The sequence below is a fragment of the Silurus meridionalis genome, chromosome 2 (genome assembly GCF_014805685.1).
Source record: "Silurus meridionalis isolate SWU-2019-XX chromosome 2, ASM1480568v1, whole genome shotgun sequence".
In the NCBI taxonomy this organism is placed as follows: Eukaryota; Metazoa; Chordata; class Actinopteri; order Siluriformes; family Siluridae; genus Silurus; species Silurus meridionalis.
In genome coordinates this window covers 20,742,111-20,752,614 of record NC_060885.1, presented here as the reverse complement: position 1 = coordinate 20,752,614, position 10,504 = coordinate 20,742,111, and the positions used below count along the sequence as shown (strand labels likewise).

Below are 10,504 nucleotides of genomic sequence, written 5' to 3'. Positions count from 1 at the left end.
ATTACTAATTCAAATAGTCAAATTGCTTGCAACAATTCATATTTACTGTAGCTTCAAATATTCCCACATGAAATGTTGCTAACACAAATAGAGATCCTTTTTTTTTACATCTACACTGTGCTGCCATTTTTGGGGCCAAGTTTGAATAAAGATTAGAAATGTGTTGCTAAATAACTGAAGGTATAAGCCAAATCAAATAAACCCAGACTAGGTAAATGCCAATGAAATGGAAAGACCTGCCCTGTTTCACACATATTTAAAGACAGATTTTGCAATCGCTACTTATCCTCATTAGCTCAATCACAAACAGCTTATCGTTCCAATACTCACAATAAACTTCACAAAGCCAAGATTTCAAGTTGGAATTGATGACACAATGTTATCAAAAGTTCTTGCCAATTCACACATCACTTTTGTTTTTAGGTTCAGCATTTCAGGTAAGAGCGTGACAATGAAGAATGTCAGATTGTCAATCATTGTCAGTAAATCCAGAGGTACAACACTGCCCCCTCATGGAAATGAGGAGCGGTGAAAAGCAAACACAGGAACAACGTTCATTATCACGTTTATTATATTTTGAACTCGTTATGAATCATATTTGACTAAGATATGAATTTGCCATACTCATTTACACTCTCTCCTTGATACTGCTGATATTACTGTCTTAAACATGTACTGTAGAACCAAACACAAGCAACACTTCTAGCAGAGCATCCATGGGCTCTATGGTATGTAAAACTGTCACTTAGTTTCATTCGGTCTTCAAACTGAAGATTTTCTTAATACCTGCAGCCAAATCCAGATGTTTTATTTGCCTGTGTAGCTGGATAATTCTTTGTCCAAGGCATATGCAAAACGATGATTAAGGAACAGGAGCTGCCCATGGGGAAGAAGCCTCTGAAGCATTGCATCCACCCGGTCACTTTTTAGCAGCACCTGAGGATAATGACAGTGTCAGCCAATGGAAAAAAAACATGTGTCTGACAGACAGTCTATTTTAAATAAGAAGAAGAACAACAAAATTCATTCAGGAATCAATAAACAGTATAATACTCTTTTTTCACAACAAGATATAATGGAGATATGATTTGTTGAATAAAGGTATGCACTATGATATAAACAGGAATAGATTTATAAAAGCAGAAGAACTGCCTTGTTACTGATGAAAGACTGATTGAAGACTGATTGAATTCCAAAACGTGGGTGCTATGACACTGAAAATTCTGATTCCTGTGAAAGAAAGTCTATATCTGTGGACAAGAAACCTAGTGGGAGAAGAAGATAGTATGTGGCCATAATACTTTACCAAGGTAAACCACCGCACACCTGTTTAAGGCTATGTACAGTATGTGGAAAGCAGGATTTTGATTTAAATACAGTAAGGGATGAGAAACCAATACATTCTACTGACAGTGTGAGCAGCAAATATTGATGGTTAGGTCCTGTGTTGTTATTTTATTTAGCTGTCCAAGACAACATACTGGAGTTGAAATAATACTGGAATAATGAATATTCAAGGTACAGCCTCGAAATGAAGCGTATTTACAACAAATGTCAGGTAAACAATATAGGAAATAAATCCAGTAGTGCATTATTATTTCCCTATTTTACTTCACACGTAGGAGGTAACTTAGGAGGTAAAAGGTCAAGAGTGTGGCATTTGCATTAGGAATCTTTTACTATCTCAATTATGAAGTCCAAATATTTGTCATTGCCATTTAAGTATCATGTTTAAGCTGAAATTAAAGCAAACCCATCACAAATCAATTATTTTGTACATTATACATTCAAGCTCAGGAACACCAAAATGCCCAATGGGGCGCAAAAAACACCCGTGTTAGATGAAAAAAGGTGACAGAAAAACCCTTTTAGAACAGCTGTTCGGATCAAGAACACCATCAAGGGAGTATGAATTTCTGTATCAACAATGAGGAGAAATTTCCATTGGTGTAAATACAGAAGGTTTACCCCAAGATGCCATTGGAAAGCCTCATAAACAGAAAGAAAAAAAAATCCAGACACTTCTAAAACAAAATCCAGAAGATCATCTAGTACCAAAATGCTGGGATGAAATGGGTATGGACTATTTGGGTGGTGCTTAACAGTGCAGATGGACAATGGTGCAATGTATAGTCTGAAAGCAAACAACGTTTTTTTCAAAGTAAAGAAGTTGACTGCTCTGCAACAGCCAAATCGTCGCCAGGCCTGAACCCAAATGAATATGCATTTCTCTTGCTGAAGGCAAAATGCCCCAAGAACCAGCATTAACTGATAACAACTGCAGTAAAGACCTGGCAGAGAATCACCAGAAAAGAAATCCAGAACATGGTGATCTCTATAGGTTCAAGACTTCAGTAACTGATGCTCATGATTTTTGGCAAAGTATTGAAAATGACAATTTAATTATGATTATGTCAGTTTGCCTAATTACTTTTGGACTATTAAAGAGGGTCTCTTGCATATAAAAAAGATGCATCTCCTACAGTAGAATTTCAACTCCTACATTCTGTGGTGAACAGCAAAAATAACAATAACTGTAATTTGAAATATCCAGATTTATTGGCCTGACTGTTTCGGAGTCTGGTGAGTGGTCTGGAAAAAAGAACAGTGAAAAGAGCATTGCTGTAATTTATACAATAGGTCATGAAGACATAAAGTTGAGCTCAGCTAACCTGATTTTTTTTTCTGCGTGTGTGTGTGTGTGTGTGTGTGTGTGTGTGTGTGACAAAACCCCACATTGAAATCAGTGTGGGGCAGCAAACATGTGCACTATTAACTTCAATTTTCATACAGCATGTTTTAAATAAGTTTTAAATCTAACCGGCTTCAAACTCGTGTTTAAATAAAATAATCTCCAGTTTGTTCAAGTGTTAAATTAAATGTCCTGTATCTCTGAATGAAGCAGCATGTGAGATGAGAGTTATACGAACAACTCAAAACAACTTTTGTTTGTGCATAATTATTATTATTTTTTTAGAAAACTGTTTAATGGTCACTCTAAATCATCCTCACACACCTCACTTCCAGGTCCAAGCAGACGCAGTTCCTCCAGGCAATGACGCGTCAGGTTGCGCAGAGATCCCTCAGCAAGCAGCAGGTTCTCATGTGGCTGACACACCAATGTGAAGGCCAGAGCCTGAACCCCAAGCCACAGAGCAACACAGCGATCTGCAAAAGGATCCCTGTGAGCCAAAGATAACACGCCATATTCAGCATCATTCAAAGCCATGGCCTCTTCACCGAGCCCAGCCTCCACGAACACTCTGCCTGACGCCTCCCGGCTTGCAGACACAGCACTGCGCACCTGCCTGACAGACAAACAGACAGACAAAGAAAGAGAGAGAGAAACTCAGGATTCCAGGAGGAGGAATACATTGTTCAAAGCACTATTATCAAACTTTCCCCACATGGCACAGTGATGTGCATCACCTACATGTGAGTCCCTTGCAGCCCAAGGAAGAAACAATTTTAGATAAAAATGCACTTGCTCTTAGCAACTACAGCCAAGTAGTTATCTTTGGGACTATAATTGTTTTGTAAGCTTCATTTTCTCTTACATTTTTAAACATGGTTTGATATGAAAATTAAACTTAAAATTAAAAGCTTTCTGGGCAAGAAACTGCTGACAGTTTCATCCTAAGTTAATGAACATTAAAGCCTCTTTAAACATGGTTTGAAACATTTAACGATTGTTTGTGATTCTGGAGATGTGTCAACACTGTGTTTAGTAAGGGTAGATTCAAGAAAAATATACTCTTACCCATTAAGGATAAATATGAAATAAAAAGATTTAATTTCAATCCCCCTTATCAGAATTCCTTAGTATCTGTTTACTCGACTTTCCTTTTAGGATCTGCATTTAGCATATGGAAAAATGTAGTCTGTACAATCAATAGTTAACTTATACAACTAAAATCATGTTTCTACTACTGTTATATAGACTGTATTATTGTTTAAAATAATTTTATATGAGAAGTCTACTAAACATTAAAAAAAAAAAAAAAAAAAAAAAGACCATGCTATTGTTACTACTGTTTGTAACCCAAACAGTTATTACGTATGATGATGTACAGCGATCAGGCATAACGTTATGACATTATAACATTAAGAACGGTGAAGTGAATAACACAGATTATCTCTTCCTCATGTTAGTTAGTGGGTTGAATATATCAGGCAGCAAGTGGACATTTTGTAATCAAAGGTTGACATGTTACAAGCAGGAAAAATGGGCAAGCGTAAGTATTTGAGCAAATTTGACAAGGGACAATTGTGATGTCTAGATGAGTGGGTCAGAGCTTCTCCAAAACTGCAGCTGTTGTGGGGTGTTTCCGGGTCTGCAGTATTAATGAATCTATCAAAAGTGGTCCAAGGATGGAACAGTGGTGAACTGGCAAAAGGTTCATGGGAGGCCAAGGCTCATTGATGCATGTGGGGAGTGAAGTCTGGCACTTGTGGTCCGATCCAACAGATGAGCTCCTGTAGCTCAAATTGCTGAAGAAGGTAATGCTGTAATGCTTAATGGGTCAGAACTGTTTTGGCAGCAAAAGGGGGACCAACACAATATTAGGCAGGCGGCCATAATTTTATGCTTGATCGGTGTATACACAAAGCACTTTACTCATTCATGTAGATTTCTAATCAGCCAATAGGATGGCATCAGTGCAATGCATAGAATCATGCATAACATTCTTCACCAACTTTGGGTAGTTTTACATCAAACACCAGAAAGGGGAAAATTTAATCTCTGTGATTTTGACTGTGACATGATTCTTTTGCGCAAGACCCACTGGTTTGAGTATTTCTATAACTGTGGAAGACCAAATCAGCTTCCACTTCTATCAGTAAAGAACAGAGAGCTCAGGCTGCAGTAGGCATGTGCTCACTTAAACTTGACTGCTCTGATGAATCTCAGGTTCTGCTGAGAGACACAGATGGTAGAGACAGACTCAATCTGCCTTGTGTCCAGTTCAGGCTGATGGAGGTGGTCTAATGGTGTGGGGAATGTTTTCTCAGCACACAATGGACTTTATTACCAGCCAATCATTGTTGCATACCACAGACTATTTTTAATTTTGTTGCTATCCATGTGCAGCCTTTCATGACCACAATTTACCATCATCTACTTTGAGCATGGTAATGCACCATGTCACAATGTAAAAATTGGCCCAAAATGGTTTCAAGCTGAACAATCCTCAGTAGCCTTCTCAGTCACCTGACTGCATGAAAGCCTGAAAAATCTGGAATCTGTTTCAAGATCAGAAGGAGGCCTTACGCAGCATTAGTACAATGATCATAATAAAGTGCTCCCTGAGTTTAGATAGCGATGCATAGACTTCTGGAGGAGCTATTGTGATAACATAATGCAGCTCTGATATAATACAGTGCAGCCTTTTCAAAAATGAAAAACATTATTATTCACTGTGAGGGCACAAACAGTGATAAAAAAAATTATATTCTTTTTTGGCTATCAAAGTCATTATACCTTACAAACTTTGAAAGCATGCAAAAACAGCAAACAATGTAGAGGACATTTATCAAAAGAAAATTGCCTGGATAGCAAACAAACTAAGAATGAATTAACTTACTATATTCAAAGCAAAGGCTTAATTTACAAATTATTTAGATAATTTAAAAAATCTGAAACTTTCTAAAAAAAATAAAATAAAAAAAATGTGCAGAATGATGGCCAAAACAGTCATTTTCAATTAAATATACACTCACCGGCCACTTTATTAGGTACACCGTACTAGTACCGGGTTGGACCCCTTTTGCCTTCAGAACTGCCTTAATCCTTCGTGGCATAGATTCAACAAGGTACTGGAAACATTCCTCAGAGATTTTGGTCCATATTGACATGATAGCATCATGCAGTTGCTGCATATTTGTCGGCTGCACATCCATGATGCGAATCTCCCGTTCCACCACATCCCAAAGGTGTTTTATTAGATTGAGATCTGGTGACTGTGGAGGCCATTTGAGTACAGTGAACTCATTGTCATGTTCAAGAATCCAGTCTGAGATGATTCGCGCTTTATGACATGGCACGTTATCCTGCTGAAAGTAGCCATCAGAAGATGGGTACACTGTGGTCATAAAGGGATGGACATGGTCAGCAACAATACTCAGGTAGGCTGTGGCGTTAACTCGATGCTCAATTGGTACTAATGGGCCCAAAGTGTGCCAAGAAAATATTCCCAATACCATTACACCACCACCACCAGCCTGAACCGTTGATACAAGGCAGGACAGATCCATGCTTTCATGTTGTTGACGCCAAATTCTGACCCTATTATCCGAATGTCGCAGCAGAAATCGAGACTCATCAGACCAGGCAACGTTTTTTCCAATCTTCTATTGTCCAATTTTGGTGAGCCTGTGTGAATTGTAGCCGCAGTTTCCTCTTCTTAGCTGTCAGGAGTGGCACCCGGTGTGGTCTTTTGCTGCTGTAGCCCATCCGCCGAAGGTTCGAAGTGATGTGCATTCAGAGATGCTCTTCTGCATACCTCGGTTGTAACAAGTGGTTATTTGAGTTACTGTTGCCTTTCTATCAGCTCAAACCAGTCTGGCCATTCTCCTCTGACCTCTGGCATCAACAAGGCATTTGCGCCCACAGAACTGCCGCTTACTGGATATTTTCTCTTTTTCGGGCCATTCTCTGTAAACCCTAGAGATGGTTATGCGTGAAAATCCCAGTAGATCAGCAGTTTCTTAAATACTCAGACCAGCCCGTCTGGCACAACAACCATGCCACGTTCAAAGTCACCTAAATCACCTTTCTTCCCCTTTCTGACGCTCGGTTTGAACTGCAGTAGATCGACTTGACCATGTCTACATGCCTAAATGCATTGAGTTGCTGCCATGTGATTGGCTGATTAGAAATTTGCGTTAACGAGCAGTTGGACAGGTGTACCTAATAAAGTGGCCGGTGAGTGTATAATGAAATACATTGTGTAAATAACTAAAAAAGGGTTAGTATCTAAATATCTTCCAAATCCACCATACATTTGTGCATCATCTGTGCAACTACAGCAAGTGATTTTGTTGCATTCTAAAATTTGAGAGCATAGACAGATTGAAAAGTAGGGCCCAAGAACTAAACCCTGAAGGCTTCCACAGACAATAGTAATTATCTTAAATTCAGAATATTTAAGTGCAACAATTAAGTCATGGCTAACAAATTCATCTATCAGTTTTTAATCCAAATGCATTCTTATAAGTCACATATTTGTGTTCATTACATGTATAATTATATTTCTTGTGTACCTTTTATTCAATACGACGAGACAACCCCAATGCCCACAACATCAAAAATATATACTCTTACCCATTAAAGATAAATATAAAATAAAAAGATTTAATTTTAATCCCCCTTATTAGAATTCCTCAGTATCTGTTATACCAACTAAAATCATGTTTCTACTACTGTTAAATGGACTGTATTGTTTGAAAAAATTTTATATGAGAAGTCTTCTAAACATTAAAAAAAGACCATGCTATTGTTACAACTGTTGTAACCCAAACAGTTATTACATATGATGATATACAGCGATCAGGCATAACATTATGACATTATAACATTATGATCGGTGAATAAAACTGATTATCTTTTCATCATGACTCCTGTTAGTGGGTGGGTATATTAGGCAGCAAATGAACATTTTGTCCTCAAAGTTGATGTGTTTAAAGCAGGAAAAATGGGCAAGTGTAAGGATTTGAAAGAATTTGACAAGGGACAATTGTGATGTCTAGATGAGTGGGTCAGAGCTTCTCCAAAACTGCAGCTGTTGTGGGGTGTTTCCAGTTCTGCAGTGGACAGTATCTATCAAAACTGCTGCAAAGATGGAACAGTGGTGAACTGGCAAATGGGTCATGGGAGGCCAAGGCTCATTGATGCTTGTGGAGAGTGAAGTCTGGCACGTGTGGTCCAACAGACGAGCTCCTGTAGCTCAAATTGCTGAAGGAGTTTATGCTGTTAATGCTTAATGGGTCAGAACTGTTTTGGCAGCAAAAGTGGGACCAACACAATATTAGTCAGGCAGTCATTAAGTTATGCTGGATCTGTGGCCATAAAGTTATGCTTGATCGGTGTATACCCAAAGCACTTTACTCATTCGTGCAGATTTCTAATCAGCCAATGGGATGGCAAATGTCAATACGACGAGACAACCTCGTTGCCCTGTCAATACCTGACATGGATGAAATTGATAAGAAGCTGGAATGAAATCATGTCATTCACACTTCTTTGTGTATATTTCTTACAACCGTTTTTGGTGCTGTTGCACAAAAATAATCCGTCTTTAACCTCTACATTTGGGTAAAACCTTGTTCTGATGTCCTTTTATCATTGGAAGACAAGGGGATTGAGCTCTGTTAGCCCATTTACTGCATACCAGCGCCCCTGGTGACAACCGACCCTGTTCTGCACTGCAAAGAGACTATTTAAGAGGGAAATAGTTCAGCTGTGATAAGGGTAAAAAGAGACAGCTGATGGGAACATACTCCTAAATCTGAATGATGGTGGGTATAGATTTCTCCGCTTCAGCGCGCAGTGATAGTGTAATGTAATGTTAATTATGGGCCAGAGAATATCACCTGGCTATGAGCCCGAGGGTCTCCTTCTGGGTCAGGCGCTGTTGTTCGGCGCTTCTCTGGAGCTGTGTGTCTTCTTCCGGCCCGAACAAGCGAGAGTAAAGAATGCGGCTCTCACCGGCAGAGAGCGCGCTCACCGGACACACGGTGTGAATAAGAAAGCAGACCACCATGACTTCTTTTTTTTTTTTTCTTCAAACTAGAAAAAGATATACAGAGTTACTAAGCAATAGCATGTGTTATTTGTAATGATCGTGTTAACATGCATCTTAAACAATGTTGCCGAAGAAACTGAACTGCACATACATCTTTAAATATATTTTAAACATTAGAGAAATGCGAGTATTTATCTAGGATAACATACCGCTTACCAGATTTTCTACATTTCTATGGTAAAGTTCCCCCAAAAAATATAGTCAATGAAGACTGTCTGATCACTGTATTGTAACAGTAAAAACACTTCCGGGTTTAGTCACATGACCGGGAACAAACGTCGGACTCCACACATGGTAACGCTAGGTGGCGGCACGAGCTCAATGCGTAAATTATGATACAACGTATGAGACAGATGTTAAAGTCAAAGGCTGTTTTCCTGTTAATCACTCTCAATTTCGGCAAACATTCCAGCTCTAAATAAATTAATTAAATCGGACACTAAGTGAAATGAACGGTGCAAGTCAGCAGCTGGTCTGTGGAGAGTTTGCCTGCCTCGCCTCAGGCTGATTCAATTACTGAATAAATTACTAAGAAGCACAGAGCTGTTATAAAAACATTTATCTGTGATTAACTCAGCTAAAACATGTTTTACACACAAAACAAGCTTCGCCTTAAGTGCAAAAAAATAAAATTTTACTACAGAAATGCAGTGTATTAAAAGTGAAATCATTCTACAGTACAGACCAAAAGTTTGGACACACCTTCTCATTCAAAGAGTTTTCTTTATTTTCATGACTATGAAATTTGTAGATTCACACTGAAGGCATCAAAACTATGAATTAACACATGTGGAATTATATACATAACAAAAAAGTGTGAAACAACTGAAAAATGTCATATTCTAGGTTCTTCGAAGTAGCCACCTTTTGCTTTGATTACTGCTTTGCACATTTTTGGCATTCTCTTGATAAGCTTCAAGAGGTAGTCACCTGAAATGGTCTTCCAACAGTCTTGAAGGAGTTCCCCGAGAGATGCTGATCACTTGTTGGCCCTTTTGCCTTCACTCTGCGGTCCAGCTCACCCCTAAACCATCTCGATTGGGTTCAGGTCCGGTCAAAGAGGTCCTTAGTCAAAGAGGAAAAAGGAAAATTGGGTAAGGGAAAAAACTAACTTGGATGAGAATTACAGCAAATTGCAAAATGCTGTCCCCCAGCCTCTTTAGAAAGATTGCATTCTTGGTTTTGGGTGGTGACTTGACAATATCATCTGCAGTATTTGAAATGTGTGTGCAAACACACAGAGCAGCTGTTAGAACAACTGCTAGACATACACTTAACCCTGCAGGGGAACAAACCCCGGGTCAAATTTATGTTAACAATCCAGCAGAAGCACATATCAGTCAAATTCCTCCACAGTGACTGAGGGATGAGAAAGTGAGACATTGTCCAACTTATAAAAAAACTTCTAATTAACAAGTGTTTATCAAAAAAGTGTAACAGGGTAAAGTAGCCGAATGAATAGTTTTACTGATGGTATTCACTCAACATCCCACTTTTTCCCCCAATGAAGTCAATTTATTAGTAGCTTGATGGAATGTAAATTAAATTCAAACATCAACAAAAAAATCCTTCTTCCTGTCAGCATTTCCAAAGTGTTTTTCTCAGTCAAAAAAGTGCATTTATTTAGTGACTATCTATGCAATTTGTGAAAGCCCTTACAAAGGCAACAAAGCCCCAGGTGCAGACAGATGAAACCTGCA

At 38.7% G+C, this 10,504-nt stretch overlaps 1 protein-coding gene across 2 annotated transcripts; it reads right to left on the bottom strand.

Moving 5' to 3' along the window:
* Positions 1 to 549: 549 nt before the first annotated feature.
* Positions 550 to 9,121, bottom strand: ap5s1 (adaptor related protein complex 5 subunit sigma 1). Of its 2 annotated transcripts, none has more exons than XM_046838299.1 (4): positions 8,961 to 9,121; positions 8,593 to 8,788; positions 3,017 to 3,308; positions 550 to 936 (listed from the first exon to the last, which is right to left on the bottom strand). In XM_046838299.1, exons 2-4 carry the CDS (start codon positions 8,760 to 8,762, stop codon positions 808 to 810), a joined length of 591 nt encoding a protein of 196 aa, XP_046694255.1. In that variant the 5' UTR covers positions 8,763 to 8,788; positions 8,961 to 9,121; the 3' UTR covers positions 550 to 807. The 2 variants fall into 2 exon arrangements, with proteins under 2 accessions (XP_046694255.1, XP_046694260.1); XM_046838304.1 differs by having other exon boundaries at positions 8,954 to 9,092.
* Between the last annotated feature and the right edge of the window lie 1,383 nt (positions 9,122 to 10,504).